Source organism: Peromyscus californicus, unplaced genomic scaffold (assembly GCF_007827085.1).
Source record: "Peromyscus californicus insignis strain IS unplaced genomic scaffold, ASM782708v3 Scaffold_22__1_contigs__length_63687245, whole genome shotgun sequence".
Classification (NCBI taxonomy): domain Eukaryota; kingdom Metazoa; phylum Chordata; class Mammalia; order Rodentia; family Cricetidae; genus Peromyscus; species Peromyscus californicus.
In genome coordinates this window covers 46435069-46462831 of record NW_026294525.1, presented here as the reverse complement: position 1 = coordinate 46462831, position 27763 = coordinate 46435069, and the positions used below count along the sequence as shown (strand labels likewise).

The following is a 27763-nucleotide window of genomic DNA, read 5'->3' as shown; positions in this document are numbered from 1 at the left end:
GCAAAATAATAATAATAATGGTAGCAATAAACCCATACCCCATATATTATCAAGTCCCGTGTCCACATGTCAGCTTCAACAATCATCAGTGTATTGTCCGCCTTATCTGTGGTACCACTGTTTCCTCTGCTGCTGGGTTATTTCAGGCGTGTCTTCAACACCATTTCATCTGTGAATATATACGTGTGTGTGTGTGTGTGTGTGTGTGTGTGTGTGTACTTACATAGTATATGCTTAAAGGGAAAGACACCAAAGCTCACACCACAGACATTGCATCTGAGAAGCAGTAATTCTCTGACATTCTAGAACACAAGACAGCGTTTTTTGTGTCATGAAAGTATCAGTCATTTGAATTGTGATTCATATAAAGACCATATATTAAAAACTTAGAATACTCCTTAAATGTCTTTTTGTTTAATCGGTCCTTTATTGTGGATACTTAACACATTGCTTTTAAATTTTTTACATTGTGGTAAAATTTCTATAACATGAGATTTATGATTTTGCCCATCTTTAAGTACATATTTCAATAGCTCTAAGTTCATTCACGTGGTGCATCTTTTTCTAACACTCTTGGGGTCCATCTTTGTGCTATCATGTGCCAGAATGTCCTTCCTTTCATGCTGAACAAAAGTTCCTTGTAGATATGTCCATATATATTAAAACAGCCACCTTTAACATTCATCCACTGATGGATACTTGGACTGATTCCACATTTTGGCTATAACAAAGAGTGCTGCTATGAACATGGGTACACAAAGATCATTTCAAGACTGCTTTTATATTTAACCAGCAGTGAAAATGATGGATAACAGGTAATTAATTCTATTGTTTACTTGCTAACGAGCCAGCACAGCATGTACTCCAGCAGATGCACCATTTACACTCTTACCAAAGGCTCACCAGGTCTGGTCTTTACATTCTCACCAAGACAGTTACTGGCTGTTTCTTTTGTGTGCGTGTGTGCGACATCTGCATGTGTGAGGAAATGTATGTGCTTGAATTCCATGCATATGAGTGTGGAGGCCAGAGGTTGGTACCAGATATCACTTTCCACCTTATGGGTGTCACTACACTCAGTTTTTACACTCTGGGTTTGGAGAATTTGCATTCTTAGTAAAGAACAGCACTGGAGCTGTCTATACCACAGCAGCCCATTTGGGGACCTTTGTCCCCCATCCATTTGTTTTGAGTCAACATCCTCCCGAGGGCTCCACACACCAGGTGTTTACAACAACTTATAAGGTAGTTTTCAAAAGGTTACCTCAAAGAGTAACCTTTTAAAAAGTGCTTTTAATTTGATCTCCCATGTTAATAGCATACATTTTATCTACTTTACTTTGTTAGTTAACATATTATAAAAATCATCACAAACTGCAGTAAATTAGACATTATTTATTATTTTAATTGTAATATAACACTTCATTTTTGGGTTGGTTGGTTGGTTGGAAAGAAAGAACGTTGTTTTGAACTGGAGTTCTTTCTAATTGAAATGCAAAATGTCTTAGGCAGCCATAGACAGTCACAGCTGGAGCTTGGGAGGTGTCTGCTAGCAGTTTAGGATAAGGATCTTCTCTCTTTCAGCTTTTAAGCATCTTATAGCAATAACAGCTGTCACTGTATTGGCGGGGGATGTAGCACAGTAGTAGAATGCTTGACCAGCAAGTACAAAGCCTTGGACTCAACCCTTAGCATGGCCACATCAATCAGTCAATAAAATTGTCTTTGAACTATTTTATTTCTTGGCTCCAGGTTTTTGTACAGATTTCTCTGGGGGTATTTTCCCTTTTTCCTTTTCTTTTCCTTCCTTCCTTCCTTCCTTCCTTCCTTCCTTCCTTCCTTCCTTCCTTCCTCTCTTTTTTCCTCCCTCCCTCCCTTCCTTTCTTACTATTATATTTACAACTTTGGGACAATACCATCGTACAATTTGGAAAGGAAATGTCCCCTGTAAAGGCTACTATGTTGGTTTGGCTCCCATCTGGTGGTGCTATTGAGAGGTGATTGGCTTATGAAGGTGCTAACTTAACTGATATATTAACATGTTGCTGAATCCATAGCTCAATAGACTTTGAAAAGATGAGCCTAGTTGGAGAAAGCAGGTCATTGTAACTTTGGGGATTATATCTTATCCTTGGTCTCCCATTCATATTCATCATTACAGTCTCTCTCTCTCTCTCTCTCTCTCTCTCTCTCTCTCTCTCTCTCTCTCTCTCTCTCTCTCTCTCTCACACACACACACACACACACACACACACATATTCTCTCTCTCCCCTCAACTTCCTAGCTATCATCACTGAGCAGATTTACTTCATCATGCCCTTTTTTATGGTGTGCTCACTTACCACAGACCCAGAAACACAGAACCAGCAACCATACAGTGAACTCTCTGAAACTGTGAGCCCAGTTACCCTGCCCTCTTGTAAATGGCTTGTCGTAGTGACAAAAGCTAAAGCCACCATCTAATTCTTCATTGTCTAGTTGTTTTGCTTTCTGTCACTTTCCTTGGCAATCCTCACTGCATATTATTGTAAGTGTTTCCACAATGCAGGAGACACTGAGAAAAATTCACAACTACGATCTGATGTGTGCTTGGAAGAGGTCCTTCAGACAGCACATCACCACACTGCTGCATCCATCTCCTTCAGGTGGGAAATGCTGTTCATGATCAATGGAAACTCTCAGGTAGGCGTGTCCAATGAAAATGCCATCCTGGTTGTGTGGGTACCAAAGTGAAGAATCACTCAGTGGAAAATAAGGCATATGTAGTCCTCCTGCTGGGGATGTCTTTCTGTATGCTGTGAATGTGTGTTGCACTGATTTGATTGATAAATAAAATGCTGATTGGCCAGTAGCCAGGCAGGAAGTATAGTATAGGTGGGATAAGCAGAGAGGAGAATTCTGGGAAGAGGAAGGCTGAGTGAGGAATTGTCAGTCAGACACAGAGGAAGCAAGATGTGAAGGCAGAACTGAGAAAATGTACCAAGCCCACATGGCTAAATATAAACAAGAATTATGGGTTAATTTAAGTGTAAGAGCTAGTCAATAGTTAGCCTGAGCTAATGGCCGAGCAGTTTTAATTAATATAAGTCTCTGTGTGTTTACTTGGGTCCAAGCTGCTGCAGGGCCGTGGGAGCCAGGCCAGGACCAGGAAAACTTCAGCTACATCCTCCCATCCTTCAAAATGTGTGTGTGTGGGGCTTTCAATATGAAGATAGTTTGCTGCTTTGGGGATGTTAGAGCCAAGCATGAGCCTTCTTTCACAGCAGTACATTTTCATTCAACCTCAGCTCACCTCCATCTTCACAAACACCTTGAATCTTGTCTCTTGGTGATTATTGCGGCCAATACTCATGAGCTGAACCAAGCTCTTCCTCTGAAGCTCAGGTGTCATCTGCTCCATGACCACTCAGTGTCATGAAGCCTTTTCCAGAAGGGAACTCTTTCTGGAGCTCTGAGTTAGGCTTGTCTCCCGTGATCTGGATCCTCGCCTTGTCCTTCTCCTCATGACTGTTTCAGCCTGTATTCTCCCTCATGTATATTTTCAAATCCCTACATTGTTATGACAATAAAGGGGCAAACAGCAGAACTTTAGGCAGAATACCCTGTCTCTTTCCATTTTACAGCCAGTTTTCTTAAAAACAAAACAAACAAACAAAATCCCATCTCATCTCCCACTGATGCCTCCAGCCACTATAAACAGCATCCTGCATCCATCAATGTCCTGAAGTTGCTCTGAGACAAAGACCTTCTCGTTCCCAATTCCAACATCTTTTTTCTGGTCAAATTCTTTTGAGTCTTCTGTGGATTGATGTTAGGATTTCTGTGGTAGAAGAGTGCCTTGGCAGATCAGGGTCAAGGAAGGCTACAGGGATCATACCACCCAACAGATCTCACTCAAGAGATTTATTGGGGGTGGGGTGGGGGAGGTGAAGAGAGTGAAAGGCCACCTCTGAGTGGGGACAAGAGAGATGAAGAGAGTGAGAGAGAAAGAGAGACAGAGACAGGCAGAGAGAGACAGAGAGAGGAGGCTGTGATGTTGGGGGTGGATGCTGGAGGCTAGTGATAACCTGGCTGCCGGCATTGAGTCTCTGAAAGCGGGATGGGGGCAGATCTGGTTCCTAACAACTAACACCTCTGGTTACTCTTCTGTAACTTAACTTCATGTTCCCAGGACCCTTCCCTCTACATGCCTGACTGGAATCTTAGCCTTCTGAGGCCTATTCTTTCCTTACTGCCTCTCGAATGGTGGTAAACTTAATAAGGAAAGATGGGGCTGAGTGGGAGAACAAGAAACTGTCTCATGACATCTATTTTTTGCGGGGAAGACCTTGCAACTTTTTACTTGGTTTGGACTCCCTCCCTATTGATGTGGATTCTGCATGCAGAGCAGTCCAAGTGCCTGATGTGCGGTACCCACGACAGAACACTCTTTTATATTCAAACATTTGAGAAATACAATCTTGTTTCTGACTGCTGTGGCCGTGGCTGTGTTTTCAACAGTAAGGTGGCACTTGTGGACTGTGTGAGAACTGAGTTTCTCCTCAGATCACACATGATTATACTGTATGTTTAACATCACTTTTCTGTCAGCTGATGGTTTCCATAGATACTCTTGGTTGACTGTTGATCACGTTCAGCTAAAATTCTGGAAGGTTTGTGGACATAGGAACTTCAGTGACTAGACAGATTTTTTTTAATGAAATACAGGAGCTGGGGAGATGGCTCAGTGTGTAAAGTATTTGTTGTATAAGCATGAAGACAGGAATTCAGATCCCTAGAACCCACATAAATATTGGACAGGCATGGAGGCCTGCCTGCGATCCCAGCACTCAGAAGGCAGAGGCAGAACAAGCTGGCTAGACAGACTAGCATCCTTGAGCTCTGGGTTCTGTTGAGAGTTTCTGCTTCAATGAAAAAGATGGGAAGTGATTAGGGAAGACTCCCGTTGTCAGCCTCCGGCTTCCACATGCATACACACACACATACACACACGCACACACACACACACACACACACACACACACACACACACACACACACATGCGTACCACACACAGAGCAGAGACACATAAGAAATATGCGAGTGAGGAAAGTAAATTTGTCTCCTTCTTAAACGTTTTTAGAAGGTCTCTTGCTGTACCAAACTCCATGGCAGGGAAACTTACTCTATCACTGGATCCTTCAGTATTATTGAGAAGATGTTAATTAGCTTCCACAGCTAGGTGATGAAACTGTGAAATATCTGGACTACCCAGAATCTATAATCCCAGCTGAATTCTCGCCCTTAACAGGGAATAACAGCTATACTCGGCATTAGTATGCTAGTAAATATTTAACAGATTTTTTTTGTATGTTTAAAAAAATAGCAGATCTTTGGTGAACCAGTCTCTTGGGTTGCAACATCTTCCTTCACATAATACACTTGTTTTTCCATATTTCTACTTGGCCCTCCATGATCATGTCAACAGGGAACTCCACACTCATTCCCAACAGCCCAACTGCTGACGTGGTCTGGACTTCCAAAGCTAAATCAGGAAAGCAGGAAACTCAAGAGGACAAGAAATAAGAGCCCAAAGTGTTGGGGAAGATGCTGCCATCCCCTGTCCCCTCCACCCCATCCCACCCTCGCCCATCCCCCTGCCCCGCCCATCCCCCTACCCCATGCCCCAAATGCACACCGTAAACAGGGAAAGAACACAGACAGCAACTTGGGGGTCATCGGAACAATGCCCCTCTGATTCTTTTCTTTGCCTTTGGCTTTGCAAAGATAAGTGTTAAGACAAATGACTGAGGTGCCTATCTAACATATCAAAGAGAACCTGGCACCAAGTTCTCCCAACATCCCTCAGTCCCTACCTGTTACAGGCCTCTCCAGGCTGGCATACCTTGACCCCTACCCTGAACTTCTTCAGCCCAGGGGCAGGGCTGCCCTCCCCCCAGATGCCCTTCCCTATATAAGCCAGACATTTTGGTTACCTGGGCCTTTTGGGCCTCCTGGCTGCTGCACCTGGTTCTCTTCTCTCCCTTTCCCTCTTCCCCTTCCCTCTCTCCTCACATGGCTCAGGGTCATGTCCATTCTGGACTCTCCCAGATGTCCCTGCCTCTGACCATGCTCTCCCACATATCTGAAGTAAACTTTGTCCTCCACCACACCCAGGAGCAGCCATGGCCTTTCCTCTTTCCTTTTTTTTTTTTTTCTTCATTCAATTAAGAATCTGTTTGGCCGGGCGGTGGTGGCACACGCCTTTAATCCCAGCACTCGGGAGGCAGAGCCAGGCGGATCTCTGTGAGTTCGAGGCCAGCCTGGGCTACCAAGTGAGTTCCAGGAGAGGCGCAAAGCTACACAGAGAAACCCTGTCTCGAAAAACCAAAAAAAAAAAAAAACAAAAGAATCTGTTTGGATCAAAGTTCAGGAGCCAAGCTAAAGGGTTTTGTGAAATGGAAGTATAATAAAACCCTGTAGCTGGGGGTTGGGGATTTAGCTCAGTGGTAGAGCACTTGCCTAGCAAGCACAAGGCCCTGGGTTCAGTCCTCAGCTCTGAAAAACAAAAACAAAAACAAAAACAAAAAAACAAAACCAAAAAAAAAACCCTGTTGCTGTCTAAAAGACTTCCCGTAGCCCTTCACCAAAATGATAGAACTTCCCACAACGGTGGAACTGGGACACTGGCGCCACCCTCATTTACTGCTTCTCTGAGTCACCACTCAGGTATCGAGGACATCTTGGCATGGACTGCTGTGTCATTTTTTGCTGGCTTTCCAGATCAATGGAAGGAGACCCACTGAACGTTCCACTTTGAATTTGTGCAGCCAACGGCAGCAACTGCAAGACACACGTCATCACTAAACACTCACTGGGTGACTACTGAAGCATTTGTTTCTATTTAGTTTAACAGATTCAGATTTTAAAAACCAAAGCCGTTAAATGCTACTAATTTTAAATTTATTATTTTGGAAGGACTACATTTTACTTTAAATTCTGTTGAGTTATTTAAACTCAGTTAGTTTAAACTCATTGAATTGATATGTGCTAAATAAAGTAGATTTTAAAGACTATTTCAGAAAGGAGTATACAATGCCCATGCTAAAACTCATAATCTGGGATAATAAATATAAATGAAATTCATTATTAAAATGAATGCCATTAGTTTCTTTATACTTATTTAATGTGGGTACTGGAAAATTTTAAATTAGCTGGAGTGTGACGTTGAAATCCCAGCACTTGGGAAGTCAAGAAGGGAGGATGAGGACTGTAGTACCAGACTGAGTGACATGACATCTCATTAAAGAGGAAGAGGAGAAGGAGGAGGAAGAGGAGGAGGAGGAGGAGGAGGAGGAAGGAGGAGGAGGGAAGGAGGAGGAGGAGGAGGAGGAGGAGGAGGAGGAGGAAGAAGAAGAAGAAGAAGAAGAAGAAGAAGAAGAAGAAGAAGAAGAAGAAGAAGAAGAAGGAGGAAGAAGAAGAAGAAGAAGAAGAAGAAGAAGAAGAAGAAGAAGAAGAAGAAGAAGAAGAAGAAGAAGAAGAAGAAGAAGAAGGGGGATCGTGAACTATATATGTGGCTTTCAAGCATCTCACAGTCTTCAGTGAACACAAGAAAGCCATTCTGTAGATATACGGTCACCTTCGATAGCATATGTTCAATGCCGAGATACTCCTCTCTCTAGGCTGATGAATCAAAAGTTAAAAATTGATACTTCCTTTGGTGCCACACCAGCTCTAGATGTGGCGTCACTGAGAACAGGTAAAGCTGTCATCAGGGTGGTAGGTTTGACGGCTAGGTTGGCAGAGCAGGAGAGAAGGCACAGGCAAGTAGGGGCCCCCTCCAGGGCCCAGTGAGTACTCAGGAGAGCTAGAGAGTGCCGGTTCAAGTGCAGGGCTGTCAGAGTTGGTCTCCATGGGTTCTATCATGAGACACTGATGAGATTTGGTCAATACTAGCTATTTCCAAATTAGAGGAAGTAAAATTGAGAGCTAAATGAATTAAAATTAAATAAGGTTTTAAATGCTTTAAGAGTTGGCATCCAGATAAATGGCTGGCCTCGGTGGTTATACACAGAGAGTGGTTGAAGCCATAAGCCAAGACAATATATGAGACAAGTCATATTCATCGTTTATAAAAACTAAGATGAATGTTGCAAATACATGAATATAATTTTTTCTTTTCTTTTCTTTTCTTTTCTTTTCTTTTCTTTTCTTTTCTTTTCGGTTTTTCAAGATGGTTTCTCTGTGTGAAGTCCTGGCTGTCCTAGAACTCGCTCTGTAGACCGGGCTGGCATTGAACTCACAGAGATCCACCTACCTCTGCTTCCTGAGTGCTGGGATTAAAGGCCTGTGCCACCACCACCTGGCTGAGTCTGTCTCTCTCTAATGCTGTATCATTTCATCCATTTTTTCCTATTGCCACAGGTAATTGGCTAGAGAGACTGGCTGAGGCTGGATTGAGTAATATGTGGAATTCATGCTTGCTGTTTTATAAGGAGCTAGTTGTATCTGAAATCCTGAAAATGTGTGATGCACATTAAGATTCATAAGCCTGTCAAAGCCCATGCCATCAGGCAATGCAAAACTTCCGTGGCTGTGTGCTTGGTTAATACTCGCTGTTCAGCTAGCCACCCATGGCACTGTGGTTGCCAGTCTTCACTTTTTCCGTCTATATTTTTTCTCGTCCAGCTTTTTTAGAAATGTTATTCCAATTTCTGTCACACTGTCGCCTTTTAGTCTGTCTTGCAAGAATGTAACTTCAGCAGCCAAATGAACCTAGGAGAGAAAAAAAGAAAAGAAAAAAAAAACAGGCTTAGGTCATTAAAAAAAATGTTTTTTCACAATCTATTTTTCCCCATCTTTCTTTTTTGATAAGAAACATCTGTTTTGAGAATAAAGACCCTTGGACTGTGTTCTCTAGAGATATCTTGGCCACATGTCATCAGTGTGGTGTGGCAGACGGCTGGAGGAAGGATGAGTGGTCCAGGAGTGGCCCAGACTTGTCTACTCATCTCAGGAAGAATTCAAATTCTTGACTCACAGAAAAATCTCACTCTGGGTGCTTGGCCAAGTGGAACTTCAGAGGAGAAATGGTTCCTTATAGGATTCCTCTCAAGCTGACTTGCCATAAAGCATTCTGTCGTTAGCGAAACAATATAATCGCTTATTCTAACAACATTTAGCAATTGCCTATGGCTTTGAGAGCTTTGAAAAATACCGACTAAATACATTATAAATATAAAATTAGATATTGAATTACAGACATGAATATTAGATGGCCAGGCTTTCTTTTCAGCTTGAAAGCATTTCCCATTTCCCAGACAATGGAGAAAGCTCCAGGGTTTACTTCTCTATTCATTAAAATGTGTTCATGTGAGAGCAGCATGGTATCGTTGACCTGTTTTCAATAGAGTCTCTGGTCAGAGTTATTTTTAGTCATTGGGATAAAGAAGATAAATAAGTGAGGGTAGCTGGTAGAAGAAGAGCAGTAAGTGAAAAACTCCTGGGCCTAGCAGGCAATTAATTAATATTTATTGAACCTTACCTGACTCACCCCTCCCAGATGAAGAACTTCTAGGCAATGAGCTTGGATTTTCTAAACCACAGGCCTCCAAATGTCAGATTGTCTGGCTCATAGAGAACGCAAAGCCTTTGCCTTGTGATACCTACTGTTTTAGTTAGAGTTTCTATTGCTGTGAAGAGATACCATGACCATGGCAATTCTTATAAAGGAAAACACCTAATTGGGGTGGCAGTTCAGAGGTTCAGTCCATTATCATCATGGTGGGACATGGTGGCGTGCAGGCAGACATGGTGCTGGAGAAGTAGCTCAGAGTCCTACATCTTGCAGGGAACAAGAAGTAAACTGTGTGTCACGCTGAACAAAGCTTGAGCAAAGGAGACCTCAAAGCCCACCCCACAGTGACACACTTCCTCCAACAAGGCCAAACCTACTCCAACAAAGCCATGTCTCCTAATGGTGCCACTCCCTATAGGCTTATAGGGGCCAATTACATTCAAACTAACACATTCTAGTCCCTAGCTCCCATAAGCTTGTAATAATATCATAAAGCAAAATGCAGTTAGTCCAACTTCAAAAATCCCCATAGTCTATCACAGTCTCAACAGTATTTAAAAGCCCAAAGTTCAAAGTCTCTTCTGAGATTCATGCAGTCTCTTTACTGTAATTCCCTATAATGTCAAAATAAAAATAAGAATAATAATAAAATAGATCACATACTTCCAACATATAATGGCACAGGATATACCTTACCATTCCAAAACATAGGGAAGAGAGCATAGTGAGGAAATACTGGACCAAAACAAGACCAAAAACCATCCGGGCAAACTCCAAACTCTGCATCTGCATGTCTGATGGCAAAACACTCTTCAGATCTCCAACTCCTTTCAGCTCTGTTGACTATAACACACTTCTTTCTCTTGAGTTGGTTCCACTCCCTGTGAGCAAGCTTTCCACAGCAGGTATCCCCCAGCTCTACCATCTTCAAAATCTTGGGTTCTCCAAGGCAATCTAGGCTTCAACTTCACAGCCTCACACAATGGCTGGCCTTCATTCAGGGACACCCCTGACACGTGCCTGGCCTCAGCGGCTTTCTTTGGTCTCAGGGGCAAATTCCATAGTTCCTTTCTGTTCTCCTTAACTCCAGAACCATGTGGCCAAAGCTGCCAAGTTCTGCTGCTTGCTGGGGCTGAAAGATGGTCCCCTCATTCAATTACATCTTCACCAGCTTTCTGTCTTTCACCGCCTAAGCTTGGCTGTCCTGAAACTTGCTCTGGAGACCAGGCTTGACCTCAAACTCAGAGATCTGCCAGCCTCTGCTTCTGGAGAGCTGGGATTAAAGGCGTGCACACAGCATCTGGCTCTAAGCTTTTCTTGAATTCCTTTTCACAAGTTGGAAACTTAGCTGGGTGAGATCTTGCCCTAAGGTCACTACTCTCCTTATTCCATTTCTTGTTCCATTTATCTCCTTGAACACAGGATTTAGCTCTGTCCCACTTCCTGGTGCCTCTTTTCCCAATCTGTCCATTCTGCATTTTCCTTGCTCAGCTTGCTCCTTTTAATTATAGGTCTTCGTCAGAGTTAACGCTAATAACCACAGGACAGAGTCTATACCAGGCTGTTTTGTGACTTCCTCTGCCAATGGAATTAATTCAAAACTCTTCACTTAAGCCTCAGGCAGACTCTTTGGACAAGGGCAAAAAGCAGCCACACATTTTTCACCGAAACATCACAAGAATGATCTCTAGACCACATATGAATATTCTTCTCCTCTGTAACCTCTTCAGTAAGGCCCTCACAGTTCATCAAATCACACTCAGCACCACGGTCTTCCATGCCCCTACTAGTATGACCCATTAAGCAGCAAAGCATTCCACTGTTTTCTTAACCTAAAGTATCAAAGTCCAAATTCCTCCAAACAAAGACCATGGTCTGGTTTATCACAGCAGTACTCCAGTCCCTAGTATCAACTTCTGCCTTAGTTAGGGTTTCTGTTGCTGTGAAGAGACACCATGACCATGGCAACTCTTATAAAAGAAAACATTTAATTGGGGTGGTGGCTTACAGTTCAGAGGTTCAGTCCATTATCATCATGGTGGGACATGGTGGCATGCAGGCAGACATGGTGCTGGAGAAGTAGCTGAGGGTCCTACATCTTACAGGCAACAGGAAGTAGACTGTGTGTCACACTGAACAAAGCTTGAACAAAAGAGACCTCAAAGCCTGCCCCCACAGTGACACACTTCCTCCAATAAGGCCACACCTACTCCAATAAAGTCATGCCTCCTAATAGGGCCACTCCCTATAGACTTATGAGGACCAGTTACATTCAAACTACTGCACCCACCATCCAATGAAAGAGAGTAGACTGTGCTTTGAAATACAGGGCCTATAATTAATCTCTGTATTTTCTTCCCTATAGTTTTTTATGTCTTAGAAAATATAACAGAAAATCCATTAAAGAAACACACAGACTATGCTAAAGCTCTTTGGATATGTGAGACCACATGACTTATGACACTCATGGTCAGCACATACGGTCAAAAATTACCCATGAAAGCTGGAGACTTCTTTATCCTGTTTTTATTTTAGTTATGTGGTTACCCCTTTCAGTGTAACCTCCTACATTTTCTCTCTTCCCTTTCCTTGATATAATGCTTACTGACACAGATCAAATCTAACACAATCGGTACTACATCATGAAGGATCCGCAAGGAAGATGCATGCAATCATCTCCATTGTTTTACACTTTGGGGGTATCGGCTAATTTCTCCCTTCCTTAATTTCCACAAGTAAAATTATATGCATGGATCTTTATCGAGGAGGTCAACGACACGGGTTTAGAATGGTTAAGAGCTGGCCTCACCATCCAAATAGAGAAGATTCTAGAAAAACAAGACTGTTGGCTGTTGACTGTTGCCTCTTCGTCAGCTGCTGTAGCCTCACCAGTCTGACAGATTCTCTTCTCCCTCGTCTTTTCTTCATCACAGTCTCTACCAAGACCATCTCCAAAGCCTTGGTAAGTGGAGTTAACTGTGTTGAGTTGGTCTTGTTAGTCTTCTTGAAGGACTCTGCTTCCTGTTTTCTGTGACCCCATCGCTCTCTATCAGTTTCTTACTTTCGAGTACTCAAGTTGTTTTCCTTTGTAGTCTTTAGGTACTCTGTTTAACACCATATTTTTGTGTTGTTTCCTGGAGTTCTAATCATGCTCCCTTTTCTTCCTGCTATACAGACTCTCCTCAGGTATTTCTGTCAGTTCTGACAGTTCTTCAGTCATATTCTGGCAGGCACATATAAACAACTTGGGCAAGGCATGGTGGCAAACACCTATAATCCCAGAACTCTGAGGCTGAGGCAGGAGGATCATGAGTTCGAGGCCAACCTCTGCTATATAATGAGACCTTGTCTATCAATAAATGAATGAAAAACAAACAATTTCTTTTTGAAATCTTCACTGTGTATTTGTTAAACATCTTAACATCAGCAGGTTCAAAACTGAGCTCCCCCCCTTGTCCATTGCAACCCTCTTAGTTTATTCTATTGGTTATGTTATTGTTACTCTATTGGCTATAGTCTTCATGTCAGTCCTTCTGAACTAATTTGCATTTCTGGTTCTTTCATTTTGAAGGGCCTTTGAACATTCTGATCCTTCTACCTAAAATATTATTTTTTCCCTGCCCTCTTTACAAAGGCCTTCTTTATGTAACTCCCATTGTTTCTTCAAAAAGCCAGTTCAGAGCTTCTGTCAAGACTGTGTGGATTCTTTCTTACTCCAGGTCCCCCTCTACCCCTTTATCACGTTTCTTTGCACAGGACTTCTTGAACTAGACAGGAGATTCTCTGTGGGCAGCAACTCTATCTTGCCCATCTTTGTAGGCTCAGTCACTGACACCTTACAGATGTTAATAACTGTATCAGTTAAACCAACGAGTAACTTAGGTGTGGAAGTCAACCTCAAAAATGACCTGCCTTGACCTGTACTTCCTGTAACACATGCCCTCGGCTATTCCCCTCCCACATAGCACCAGGATTGGCAGCTCAGACTGCCACGCTGTGATTAGATCTACTAAGAGGTCTATGCGGCAAGGAGCTTTATGAAGCTTCCACACAGTGGCCTGCAAGGCACTGAGACTGTGTGAACTTGTGAGTGGTTTGTCTAGGATCAGCAAGTCTGCAGAGGCTACAGCTGAGGCTGCATGTAAATTAAGCTGTGGAAGATCATTATCAAACACAGCTACCTAAAGTACTCCTGGAGTAAATTTTTTTTTGAAAAGCAATCTAGTCTGTGTGTGTGCACCCACATGCCCATGTACCATAGAGTATGGACGAAAGTTACAACTTGCAGGAGTCAGCTCTATCCTTACATGATGTGGGTTCTCAGGACTGAAATCAGGTTGTGAGGCTTTAATGGCACATGCCAAGACACCTCCCAGATTTGTTTTCTTTCTCTTGGGCACAAATCCTCAGTCTTCCATTTTATTTTTAAAACTTAATGTGGGACCGTACTGAATTGCCCAGGATGATGCTGAATTCACTTTATATAGCACAAACTTGGCCTGGAACTTATGATCCTGATCTTCCTACCTTACCCCCCAAGGAGCCAAGATGACAGGCTTGCAATAACAGGTCTGCTGGGTCCCGGACTTCCCATCGTTAGAGACTGTGCCTTGCTTCGAGGTTGTTACCCTTTGCGGACAGCACCGGATGGCTAACAGGCATGACAAGGTGAAACACATGCTTTACCATCTCCAGGGCTCCTCTGATGACCCCACAGAGTAGGTTGCAGTAGCACAGCGCAGATCGTCCCGCAGGGAGCTCCTCCACAAACTCTGCCAGAGGATTCTTGTCCAGAATCAGGGAGAATTCATTTCTGCTTGAATTGTGACAGGCCACACTTGGCGTGATTCCCAAGTACATCTTGAAGGCAACCTGACAAAGAGCGAGAAAATGACAGCATTTAGTCTCAAACGGAAGTCTATTCAGACGACTCAGTCCCAGGCATCTCAGCACATCGTCAAGCTTGCCAAGCTGAGTCTGCAGCCAGGATGTTTGTGCTCACACTTTTCTTTGACTTATGCCATGAGAGACTCTTAAATTATTTTTTTATTCTTATAGAATATCATCAAGTGCTAGGCTTCGTGGAACAATATGGTTTGTAAAAAATATTATTTCCAAAAATCCTTGAAGAAAACACTTAGGCTTTAGGATGGCAAGAAACAAAAAGATTACTAATCATCCACACAGCCTCATGGTATATACCACACTGATCACGGCAGACCATAAGATGCAGAGTTTCAAGGGGTCCGGGGCATCTGCTCCACAATAGGAAGGCACTGATTTGAGAAGAGGCTGCTTTGGGGAGATGAGACCCAAGAACGTGTTTATGGACACACGGAATTATCATACTGTAGATGTCAAGTCTTCAAGCGGGAGCAAGGGGTAGCAGTGGGGACTATGTAAATGTGTGTTAATGCAATTGTCCAAAGTGTCTGCTGTGGTGTTGGACTCCAAGAACCCCGCCACAGAGAAACGGGAGAAACCTTCGCCACAGAGAAACGGGAGAAACCTTCGCCACAGAGAAACGAGAGAAACCTTAGCCACAGAGAAACGGGAGAAACCCTAGCCATTCTCCCTCACTCTCGCCTCTTCTTTCTTCCTGTCTTGGTTTTCAAGCAGATCTTAAGCCTCCTAGGAGTCACTTCGTTTTGAAACATTAGTTTCCATTTAGTTTTTTGTTTGTTTGTTTGTGTGCGTGTGGGTGCGTGGCAGAGAGTCAGGGGACGATGAGGAGCTGGTTCCCCTGTCCCTCCATTCGGGATCTAAGGACGGAACTCAGAGTCTCGGGCTTCCCGCAAAGCACCTTAACCCCAACAGCTATCTCACTCTTTCCTTCGAAGCCCAAGTTTCACAAATGTGTAATCTGGTGTTTAGAGAAGTAGAAATGACAGCGGAGACTGTGGCCTTTTAGGTCCTTGGCTCCTAATCCAAGGCAATTTCTTTTCCCCAAACACCCAGGCCCAGCTTTCAAAGCTTATTAATGGAAACTTGTCAGCTTGGTGTGCTGCCGTCCTTCAAAGGCCTTAATTAACTTAATTTTAAAATTAAGCGCAGCGTTAGAGAAATGGAAGCAATTTTCTTAAATTAGTTATAATTTGAAGTACAAAAATGTCCATTCATTTGTTCATTGGTTCATTTCGTAGGCTCCCGTGGAGGACTGCTCTGAAGCGCCTACCACACTGCAGATTTGGTAGCCACTTGCAAATCCGGCTACTGAGTGAGTTTCGAATCTACGTTTGACACCATGTGTAGACCTAGACTACATGAGCGTTGAGTGAACTAGCATTTGCCAAGTGGACAACGTGGGGTGAAGAAGGGGGAGGACACTTTAGACCTGTCTCAGCATGAAACACCGTGCTGAGGATCAGGAAAGGTCCAAATCTACCCATTGGTGGGCAGTTGGGAGGCCTGAAGACGTCCTAATGCAGACTCCACATCTGCTTTAGAAGGATTTTCTTTGTGTCAAAACGATCGTGATATGAATCATATGAGGACTCCTCTTTTTCTCTGAAAGCTCAGTTACTAGGCTTCCCTCATAAGTTCCAATAATCCCAATCCTAAACCCTGTTTCAAGTCTTTAATGTGAGCCCTTTTAGGAAGGCGGGATTCCTGTCTACCAAATCTTAGGGCTTAGAACCAGAGAAGAAACTTATCATGAAATGCTGGGTTTGAAGACTGGATTTGACTACCAGTCCATGGCTGAAACCCATTTCTGCTAGTGCTGAGCTTCCTACTGGAAAATTTCTATACTCTAATTTGTGTGAGAATTTTCTATTTGCAGTTAAAAAAAAAAAAAAAAACACGTTGAAAGAATATTAGAAGGAACCTATGCGCTTTGCATTTGGTCTTCACTGTTTTGACAGCCCTCGAGTGTCAGCATTCACCAGTAGGAGGCATTATCTGAACGTTGTTGGGAAATAAGCATTCCTGGGGAATGACATTGTTTCCTTATCTGGCTGGATGCAGACAGAGGAGGACTGTTGTTTCAAAAGAGCTCCACCCTCAGCCCCAGCCCCAGTTGGCTGTGTTAAAACCCAGGCAAACGTTTTTCCCCTCTTCGTGGGTCTCCAACATGGATGCTTTTCAAAGCATTTTAAAATTCTTTCTTAACCAAAAAACCGCTATTGGCTACAGCTTCATGGCTCTGCTGACCGTGGGAAGTGAGCGTCTCTTCTCGCTCGTGGCGTTTAAGTGCCCCTGCAGCACTGAGAATACAACCTATGGGCTGGTTTTCCTCTTTGCCCCTGCCTGGGTGTTACTGATCCTTGGATTCTTCCTGAATAACAAGGCATGGAGACTCTTCACTGGCTGCTGTATAAACCCCAAGAAAATCTTCCCTAGGAGACACCGCTGCCGCTTCTTCTACGTCCTGGGACACATCACACTGAGTTCATTGGTGGCACCAGTGATGTGGCTCTCCGTGGCTTTGCTGAATGGGACGTTTTATGAATGTGCCATGAGCGGAACCAGAAGCGAAAAGCTCCTGGAACTGATTTGCAAGGGCAAGCCCCGAGAGTGCCAGGAAGACCTGTACAAAGTCTCCTGTGGCAAAAGTAGCATGACACCCGTGGAAAACGAAGAGGTGAAGCTGTCTCTGCAAGCCCAGTCTCAGGTAAGGACCAATGGGACTTTTTGCTCCCAGAGTGAGCTTGGAAATTTCTCTCTGTCTTCTTTTCCGCCCGGCCAGAGTCTTGAGTCTTGCCAGAATATGTTGATGCTAAGTGGAAACTGGAACACGACGTGGCATTAAGACAATGCTCAGGAAAAGCTTTTTAGGGACAGGGTGGCTCAGTAAAATTGCTGATTGGATCGGGTAGTCTCCATTTCCAAAAAGAAAATACCCTCTGGGTTATGCATATGTAAATACTTAAGTGCTCTAAACCATCTCTCTGGGTTGACTTTGTAAATAATGCAGAACACAAAACCACACACTGAATGCTAACCCTGAGCGGTAATTAAGCATTACTGCCTTCTATCGATTATTTATTTTCGAGCTGGTTTCTCAAAAAAACACAGACACATCTTATTCATCCACTGAAACACAGCTACTACTTTTCAGAGCAGCATGTGGTGCAATTAGCAGGGAAACTTACTTGAGGGACTGCTGTGGCCACTGCTACTTGTGTGCATACATGCTGTCGGGATCGAGAGTTTCCCAAATGAAGTGGGATGGAACGGTCTTTAAATGGCCTTCAGTGAAGAGTGACCATATTCCCTAGAGAGATCATGACTTTTCACTCTCTGTGCTATACAGCTAAAGAAGTTCTCACGATACTTTAGAAGCTCAGAATTTGGAGCATTGTTTTACTTGTGAGAAGTAATTTACAGCTTCAACTAATCAGTACAAGTAAGTAACTTGTCATGGTGCCGGGTATATGAACACAGGTCTTGATGCATAGCCTTGGCCTGGCCTTGAGATGAAGTTCATTTCCTATTTCTGAGACCAAAAGATGCAGTAGGAGTAGATGAACAGAGTCATCATTTCTCAGGAATACTGTTAGTTTCTGGATGAAGGCACATGGGCGCTGTAATTTTACTTTTTTAGCAAGGACTTGCCCTTACAACAAACACATCAAAGCAAAGCTGACTCCTGCAGTCTAAAATGGTTAATGATAAAATCATATTCTCCATAAACTAACAAGCCAAAGAATGTCCCTAAATAAACTCCTTTGTTTGATACACAAAGCATTGGTTAGATGGACCATGTCAGGCTCCTGAGCGCCTTCCATCTTTTGTTAAAGGAAGGTATTAATTACTAATGTTATGATAGTGTGAATGACACATGGACTACCCCCCGCAGGCACCAGGCTCCATTCAGCCAGTGCCAACTCCAAACACTCATCACTGTAGAAGCCCTTCGTTAAATATAAACTCAAAGAAAAATGTGCACATCTGGTTATAACTTAGATCGGCCCCAATGATCTGTTGACTTTCCAGCAGAGTAAGGACAGACTTGGGTTTGAGACGTACAGGAGGATACCCAAGAGATGTGGATGAAAGAAGATGTAGCAACAGCAGGTGCTGACCATGATGTTCAGATGGCAGCCGGCATCACACAGTCGAAAACAATAATTGGGCGTGTGGGCGGAGGTGGAAAAGTGCATTCATTCATGGGTGGGTGCGGCAGAGCAACAAGAAACCCAGCTGGGTGACTCTGTGTTCTTAAGGATGGAGGAATGGAGTAGTGGAAAGAGCTCAGCCTTGGAGTCAGCTGGCTTTGAATCCTGATGCTGCCACTCCCCAGCTCTGTGATCTAGAACTCCGAACCCCAGTTTTCTCACAGTGGGGGATGGTGGCACCTACTGTGAAAAGTTATTTAGAGATAATGGACATAAAGAGGCGTAAAGCTTCTAGAACATTAGTAAGTATTCCAAGGTGAGGAGAAAACTGGCAGGATTTGGGGAAAGAGGCAAATAGAACACAATTAGGGGCTAGGCTGGGCACAATCATCGCATTCTAGTTGGAATTCTAGGTGCTGTGGGTCTGGGAGGAAGACAAGACTCAGCCGTCGGGTGAGAAACGTTCAATGCTGAGGTTGGAGGGAAAGCAACAGAGGATCTGAAGCTGATCAAACAGTTTCTAACTCATCAGGATGAGCTCAGGAAGAGGGGGAATAGATTCTACACAGGAGGCCCGGTCACAGGAAAGAAGGGGATGCTGAAGGAAAGAAAGGACTGAGGGAGTCCGCCACCAGCTCACTGGTGGCTGAAGGAGAGCAGGGGGATTCTCACAGGGTAGTGACTGGGCCTCACTTGGTTATCACAGAACAGAAAGAGACGCCCGCCAACAGGTGGGTAACAGAGGGGACCCATGAGCTTCTTACCCAGCATCATTTCACTGGGTTCCCCAAATGTCCTCTGAGATGGGTGACCTTAATATTAGAGCCTGGGGTACAGGGAACACCCATGGTGAGGAGAAAGGTGTTCAGCCTGAGGAATGCCAACTCAGAAATGGCACTTATATAGGCTGAGACCCTTCTAGTAACCCTACATCTGAGTCAGAGTTTGGGAACCACTGAGTTAAAGCTAATTTTGGCTCTGCTATAATCCGAGTGGACCAATTGCAGATTATTATTTTTTTTTCAATTGGGCCCATCTGCTAAGGGTCCTTTGAACTGAAATCAAGAGATGCTTTCAAGAAATCTATTAGTTGCTCAAATAGTAAATTAACTCAAATTATGAAAGTTAAATTGGAGCAACAAACTTAGAAGACATGTTAACTGTAGACTTTTGCTTTTAAAGTTAAAACACCAATAGGATCACTCATATTTAGAAAAGAATTTCTTTCTCTAATTTTAGAAAATCAAGAACAAATAATTCTCAGAGTTTGAAATGATCCTCTTCCCCTTTTTTTTCCCTCTCTCAACATTTAGAAAGGCTTTAAATTCTTAAAGTTTCTGTGTATTACTGTATTGTGGTTTTTTTTGTCTTTACTGTGAACAATAAATTTTTTGATCTATAAAGTGGCCGCGGCTCTCTACAAACAAAGTCCCAGGGGAAAATCTGGTCAGGAGTCTGTGAATGCATTGATGAGTGCCTGGACACCTGGCTAACACACCACTCATTCATTCAAATGACCCCCGTGATCCATTAGAAAGAATTCTTTCTTCTGCTAATACTATTGGAAGTGCCTTAATAGTAAGTTATTGGATAGTTACTCTTCCCATTTGCCAGCCTTCCGGTTATTGCTTTGCTTAGCAACAATGTTGAGTAGGGGAATGGATATTGAGTCAACTTTATCTTTATTTGGACTGTCAAAGGCATTTACAGTTAAAATGAATAATTTCAAATGAGATGGTCGTAATGACTGTGGTATTAATGTCGTCACATACTCTCCCAATATTACCCAGCTCTCTGAGACGCCATCTTGCTTTTCTGCGTCCTCAATATTTCTTTCTTGCTAAGATTCTAGGATGGTGCCTGATTTGCTCAGCATCCTTCTTCTCTCTGCTGACCACTTGCTATGCACGCTGCAAATCTAAAGTCAGCTACCTGCAGCTGAGTTTCTGGAAGACGTACGCACAAAGGGAGAAGGAACAGTTGGAGAACAAACTCCTGGAATGTGCCAACAAGCTGAGTGAGAGGAACCTGAAGTGCTTTTTTGAAAACAAGAGGCCAGATCCCTTTCCCATGCCCTCTTTCGCTGCCTGGGAGGCTGCGTCCGAGCTACATTCGTTCTACCAAGACCGTGAACACTACAGCGCCCTCCACAAGGTCATAGATGATGGTCTGGAACAAACCCCTCAAGAGGAGGAGACAACAATGATCATGGTGGGCACTGCCCAGAGTCTGTGAATCACTCACCATCACCAGTGGTAGACTCATTCCGAGAGTCACCTGCCGTCTCCATGACAAGCTATGTCTCCGATTTTCTCACCATCAGAGCTTCTTTAAAAGAGGATAACGCAGTGGGGAACTGTTTTAAGCATCCGAATGCAGTGTCTGGATGTGCTCACACTGATGCTGAGTGATAACGAAGACACTCTGAGTTGGTGAAGCGTTGGGCCCAGGAAACCCAACAGTTACTCTAAGCTCTAAGATTTTATGACTCAGTGCCCCCAGACCCTGGCAAGGTGGTCTGCCACTCTCTGCAAGCATCTGCTGTGGTATTGGAGGCGAGGTCTGTGCACAGTGGCATCTGTGGAGTGGCCCGCAGGAACCCTTTCACAAATATATCCAACACTTTATGAAAGGAATTCTAGCATGTAACATTCCTTTCCTTGGAAGAACTGCATTCTCAAAAGTCACCAACTGAAAGAATATAATGTCTGAAAATCAGAGGTTCCCACATTTCCCCCAAATACTGAAAGTCTGCCTCTGGGGCAGGACTGCCTCATGACTGGTATATGCTGAAGGCATTTATGCCTTCATAGCCCACTTCTACATTCTAAAAGACAATCATATAAGAGCCACATGCAAGACTGCACTGATATAAAGACAAATCCATTAATATTGCATATTAAAACACTTTTCTCAATAAAAATTCCATTTTTACGTTTTAAGATGGAAAATCACTTTCATGGATCCCTACTAAAATTGTGGGTCTGGGGCATGGTGCCTGCTATGTTGTGGGTGTGTCTCAGTTTCATTGGGCTACCCTAACCAAATGCGTGCCTTGCAAGCAATAGTTCTTGCAATTTGAGAGGCTGAAACTTCTGAGGTCAGGGTAACAGAACAGGCAGGGCCCAGTGAGGGATTTTCTTCAGGTCGCTGACTGCAGATACCCCACTGTGAGTCATGTGGTGAGAAGGGTCATGTGATGAGGAGGGCAAATGAGCTTCCGTAAGACATCTTTTTTTGAGGGGACTCGAGCTGTGCTGCAGGCTCTGCCTTCATCGAATGACTCCCAGAAGGATCCACCTCCTAATGACATTACCTTTGAGGTTAGGTTTTATCATATGGATTTCAGAGTTATATAAACAGACTATAGAATAGATTCATAATGACTTGATACAGGTCTTGGGAGGCTGTCCTCAGTAGGCCTAGCATAAAATTGTGTTGTTATTTTATACTTAATGGAAATAATGTGTGTTACTCTCCACTATGTAACATTTACTCGTCGTGTGTGTGTGTGTGTGTGTGTGTGTGTGTGTGTGTGTGTGTATGTGTGTGTCTGTCTGTCTGTCTGTCTGCCTGCCTGTCTGTGTTTGTGTGTAAATCCCCATAAATCTCTGAATAGATCAGTGCTTGAGGCACAGTGTCCACACTTGTCACTAACTCACACCTTACGTCACTAGCTCTCTGCATCTCCAGATTTAAAAAGGCTTCATCTTAGGTCTTCATTAACATAAAAGTTGAGGAAAGACTGTGGGAGAATCCTATAGGTCCAAGACCTCCAGAAAATCTTAAGATTGTGATTTATATGAAAAGTATATTTGGCCTTCGTGTCTTCCCTTTGTGCAAAGCTTCTAGAACCCTGGGATTCTTACTGTGTGTCCTTTTATGAATGAAATGACTCCTAAACAGCTGAAGATGGGGAGTGGCTGCCAGGAACAACCATGTGACTAAAAGGCTGAACTTCTCAGCCTCATCTTCTGACCTCCAGAGAACAGACAGGGGCTGAACGTTGAACTGATTCTGGCAGGAATGTCCAACTCTTTTGACATCACAACACGATTCTGTTGTCATCTACAAAGTTTATGCTCCCAAACTGGCTGGGCAATCATGGGACACACCCACCCACACCCACAGACCATTCATACACACACACACCACTCATACACACACACACACACACACACACACACACACACACACACACATTCACACATAAACAATACACATACACACTCATACACACTCACATACATACACACATACACACACATACCAAAGGTAATGGAAACATCCAAACAGGTGATGCATACAGTGCTTTCCTGAGTCATGTGCTACTCTAGTGAATAAACCAGCGTAAAGAAAGAATCAGGAGCACCTCTAACTGGTAGCTGCTCCCAGCACAAGTTGTAAGTAGTTTGGGAGTCTACTGCTAGTGGATGACATCCAGAGTCACTCATCCAAATGTCATCCAAAGACAGGGACAATTATTGGGACATGGGCCATAAACCTGCATGGGACACATGTTTAACTCCAATTAGTATCAGAAATGATTTGAATTATAGGACACTCACTTTACGTTGGAGAATTTATCAGTATAAGGGAAAACAGCTACTCTTGTAGGCCAGAACTGTTGATACAGAAATGTAGATAAAACACTCTCCTTCAAGTTTCAGAGCAGCAGCATTAGGAGTTTGTGTTGTGGGATATGGAGATTATGGATGAGACAAGGCAGAGGTGTCAGATGGGATAAATAAACCAGTATGGAAAATGAGTGGCTCTCCTCAACCCCCCTTGACTAGGGGCTTGCCCACCACTGAGTGTCTATTGAGAGCTAGAAAGCAGATGGGACCCAGCCAATAGCCATGCTTCTCTTGGGTTGGGTCGAAGGTAGAGAGGCAGCAGTTCTACAAAAGTTACAGGAGGCTTAGGAGTGAGGAGAAATCACTGGGGCACATGTCCGCCACCCTCTACCTCAGAGCCTTTCTAGATTCAGTACATTCAGGATTATGGATGCCTCGTTCAAGGAATCCAGACCGGCAAGCCAGCAGCCTGGACTTTTTGCTTAGTGAGTAGAAGAGCTGACTCTCTTATTCTAGTCACCCTGAGATGAGTCAGGTCCTCTTCCTGACTCCTGGTCTGACCCCTGCGGAGTGGTATTTTGTGCAGAAGGTGAACAGGTTCAACACACCTTATCTGTTCCCTCAACAGCCTTGGAGGGGATGGGCGGAGACAGGGAGAGCAAATTGGTACCTGTTCCTTGGTGTCCAGAAGGTGCAGGCCTCTAGAGATTGGGAGACAAGATGGTCTGTGCAGCGAACTTTAGAAGTGTGGGCAGTTTGTTATCGTAGATGGGGTTCCCTAGAAAGAACCCCAAACTTGTATAAATGCCTTTCCAAAAGGAGTGGGTTCAGGAAAGACCCACGAGCACGCCAGATGCAAGCAGATGGGGTTACAGGTGAGGTGTCAGCCCTACCAATCCCTTAGCAAATGCTGGGCCGTCTGCCTTAGCTCCAAAGGCTTCAGATAAGGCTGTGAGCTCTTCCAGGTAAGACAAGACTTTTTCCCCGTAACAGGAGGAGAAGTTCCCAAGCAAGGAGCAGCCAGTGGCTCAGTATGACTTTCTGGGAAAGTTGATACAGGGACACCTGGGATTAGATATCTGGAGGTGTCAGAGGATTCCCCGAGGTCTGCTGTGAAGCTTTCCTTTAGACTTAGAAATGATGTGAATGGAAGACATCCCAAGCCCAGGCTCTCTGCCTCTTCCAGCTTCTAATTTCCCTGCAGCCACAGCAGCCAACGTGGGCTGCCGCCTTCTCCCACCACTGCCGCTCTGTGACACCAGGGAAAGGATGGGACACCTTGTGAAAGGATGTGATGCCCCCGCAAGCAAAGGATCGACGTAAGAAAATTCACAGATACTCCATTTTCCTTTTGTCTAATTTAATTATTCTATGAGAAACTAGTCGCAAATATGTAAGGTTCTTTTTCTCCCACGTATCCCTAGCTTTTTGTTCAGAGTCAATTAACAAGCCTTGTAGTTTTAGGATGCATCCAGCTTATTAATTTCCAATGGAAATGGAAAAAAGTGTATAGCAAAAATTGCAAAGTAAGCTTGATAGAGAAATAATTAAAGAATTTCATATAGTATGCCCAAGATTACATATTTTACAAATATTATATGTTTTCAAACAATGTTTTTAAATATATGTATTATTTTCTTCTTCTACATTTAAAACACCACTAAGTGTGTATAAATCTAGTTAGGAAACTGATGAAGCTATCCCCTTGAAATGTGGTACAAAAGTTCAACACTCAGCGATCCGGCCGTTTACCAGTTTACTCTGGCACAAAACTCATACCTTTCCTCCCAGGGTTCATTTCAGGTATTTCAACTGTTAACTGTCATTAACAAACACCTAAGAGAAGTCAGCATTCAAAAGGATAAGGTTTGTCTTGGCTCACAATTTTGGGAGTTATCATATATGACAGACCTGTCCCACTTCAGGCATGTGGCCAGGCAGCACATGGCATAACAAAGCCACTTAGCTCAGGAAGCAAGAGAAAGAAGAGCAATGGGTTGTGCCACCCACTCCCACTCAGGGCACGCCTTGTCGTCCTACCACGCCCCACCTCTTCCCAACACCACCTCCACACCATGAAAAACTGCAGCGCAAACCTTTCCTGGGCCTTTGAAGGATACTGCAGATGCAGACTGTAGCATAGTATTATTCCACTTAGACTTTTGTGTTTCTGAATTCTCTAACATAGATTTCTTAATTTCCCCAACATTCCTTCTTTGTCTTCTGCTGTACAAGCGAGGGGATATTTAGTTTCATTGCGAGTGAGACTAGGATCTGCCTCTTTTATAATCCCAAACTCATTAAGAAAAACATTGAGGCTGGATCCAAAGATCTGTGTTTGTCAGTGTGTCTCAGTGTGGCTTGTACTTTGCAATAATCTGAGGCTTTGAAAATTTCAGTGTTGGGCCCACTCCACATATACTGATATATTTTTTTTCTTGGAACCAGACCTTAGGATTTTGAAAACTATCCACATAATTGTTTCCAGGGAATTCATGGTAATGATAAGGGCATGAATTTTTGATATTTGCAATGCTATCTGGTTTTCGAACAGTGACTTATAACCAGACCTTGTGTCTCCAGGTAGGGTAAAAGCCCTAATTAGAAGTATTTGACAATGTGCATTGGGGCAATTATAAGTTGCCAATGTGATACCATTAAATGAATAGGTAGGAAGAAATAATAACTGTGTTTGTTTGTTTGTGCCCTCTAGCCTAGACTGGCCTTGAACTCACTTTGTCACTGAGTACCCAAAGCTGACATTGAACCTCTGATCTTGCCTCTCCCTTCTGAGTTCTGGGGTTGCAGACCTGTACCACACACCTAGTTTTGTTTTGTTTCTTAGAGGTACATAGTTCTCGCCGAGTCAGTTTTGGCCCATCTAGGTCTTATTTTTACAAAATCTACTATCTGAGTGTTATTTAGGGTTCTTCGGTGAAACAGAATCGATCGCATCTGTATGCATATATACAGATATATGAGAAGGGATTTGCTGTGGCAATTAGTTTACACAATTATGGAGGCCGGATTGTCTCACAGCAGTCCATTTTTAAGCTAGAGAATTAGGGAAGTGGGTTAATATGGTTCAGTTCAGGTCCAAAGGCCTGAGAACTAGAGGAGCTGATGTTATAACTCAGTTTGAGGTCAAAGGACAGAGAACTTGGAGTTCTGATATTGAAAGGCAGGAGGTGGATGTACCAATTCTTCAGGAAGAGTGGGAAGAATGGGGGTGCATAATGAAGAGGAAGAAAGAGAGATAGGAAGCTAGTTAATGGGAGAGTTAGAGAGAAAATGCAAATCTATTCCCTCATCTGTCTTCTTTGTATTCTGCAAACTATTAGTAGATTGGATGGTGCCCACTTGCATTAGGTGAGGGGGGACTTTTATATCCAACCCACTGATTCAAATACTGGTGCTACCCAGAAACACCCTCAGAGACATACTCCCAAATAAGGATGTACCAAATGAGTATTAATCTAATCAGGTTGACATCCAAAAATTAACCATCACACATGGTAAATGAAGTAGAATTAATAACTCCAGATGAAAGATGGAACTCCGTAATCTTCACACTAAGGTTCCTCCTCAGACTCAAGTAAACAACAACAACAACAACAACAAAAATACAATAGACCCTGAAAGCTGGATGAATACAAGGTGTGACAGCTTGTTCATTGGTCTCTTTCAGTGTTCAGTGATCTGCTAAAGTCCAAGTTAGACAAGTGTAGGAAAAGGGAGAGAGGGAGAGGAGAATCTGGAGGAAGTGAGGGCAAGAGAGAAGGAACCTAACGGGCCCAGCTGTCCCAGTTACTGTAGATCAAGGCAAGCCAGTGAGCGAAGAGACTTTTTGGAAAGCCTGGTCTTAATATAGCAGCCATGACATGAAAAAGAATCAGGAAGCTTTGCAAAGTCCTCGATGTAAGACCCTCACCAAGCCAGTGTAAGCCATTCCTACACATTCCTACACACTTGAGCTACCTCCTGTGGGGCCGTGACCTGTTCAGACTGCTGACCCAGGAAGACCATGCGCTCAAGTAAATACTTACTGTGTTAAGTGGCTAAATTTGAGGGCAACCTGAAATAATACATAATGTGAACTTAAAAAAAAAAAAAACCACAAGGATATGATTCCCGGCACTCGGGAGGCAAAGCCAGGCAGATCTCTGTGAGTTCGAGGCCAGCCTGGGCTACCAAGTGAGTTCCAGGAAAAGGCACAAAGCTACACAGAGAAACCCTGTCTCGAAAAACAAAACAAAACAAAACAAAACAAAACAAAACAAAACAAAACAAAACAAAAAAACCAAAGATCCTCCCCTGTTTTTCCCTTGACATTTTCTTCCTTAAGTTCCAAGTAGCACTATAACCTATATGTCATGATTTAATAAACATGAATCAGTGCCTCTCCAGAATATCTCCACCAAAGCTGGAAATACATTTTAAAATTTATTTTTGGTTAAATTATGTCTGAAAAGAACATCGTGCTATGGATTAAACTCCATTTAAAGTCAACATAGTATTGGGAGGAATCATACATTAAACTATTATTTGTCATTAATACCGGGGTCAAAAG

The 27763-nt window shown here is 43.4% G+C and overlaps 2 protein-coding genes across 2 annotated transcripts in view; one reads left to right on the top strand and one right to left on the bottom strand.

The window, feature by feature from the left end:
- Positions 1 to 8249: 8249 nt before the first annotated feature.
- Trappc3l (trafficking protein particle complex subunit 3L) overlaps positions 8250 to 27763 on the bottom strand; it is a 49061-nt gene continuing 29547 nt past the window's right edge. Inside the window, exons 4-5 of the mRNA XM_052751356.1 lie at positions 14244 to 14429; positions 8250 to 8755 (exon numbers count right to left, since the gene is read on the bottom strand). Of these exons, the coding sequence (XP_052607316.1) occupies positions 8636 to 8755; positions 14244 to 14429 (306 nt within the window). The 3' untranslated portion in view covers positions 8250 to 8635. The remainder of the gene's footprint in view (positions 8756 to 14243; positions 14430 to 27763) is intronic.
- On the top strand, positions 16571 to 21558 carry Calhm5 (calcium homeostasis modulator family member 5). The gene is made up of 2 exons (XM_052751355.1): positions 16571 to 17169; positions 20462 to 21558. Exons 1-2 carry the CDS (start codon positions 16630 to 16632, stop codon positions 20849 to 20851), a joined length of 930 nt encoding a protein of 309 aa, XP_052607315.1. The 5' UTR covers positions 16571 to 16629; the 3' UTR covers positions 20852 to 21558.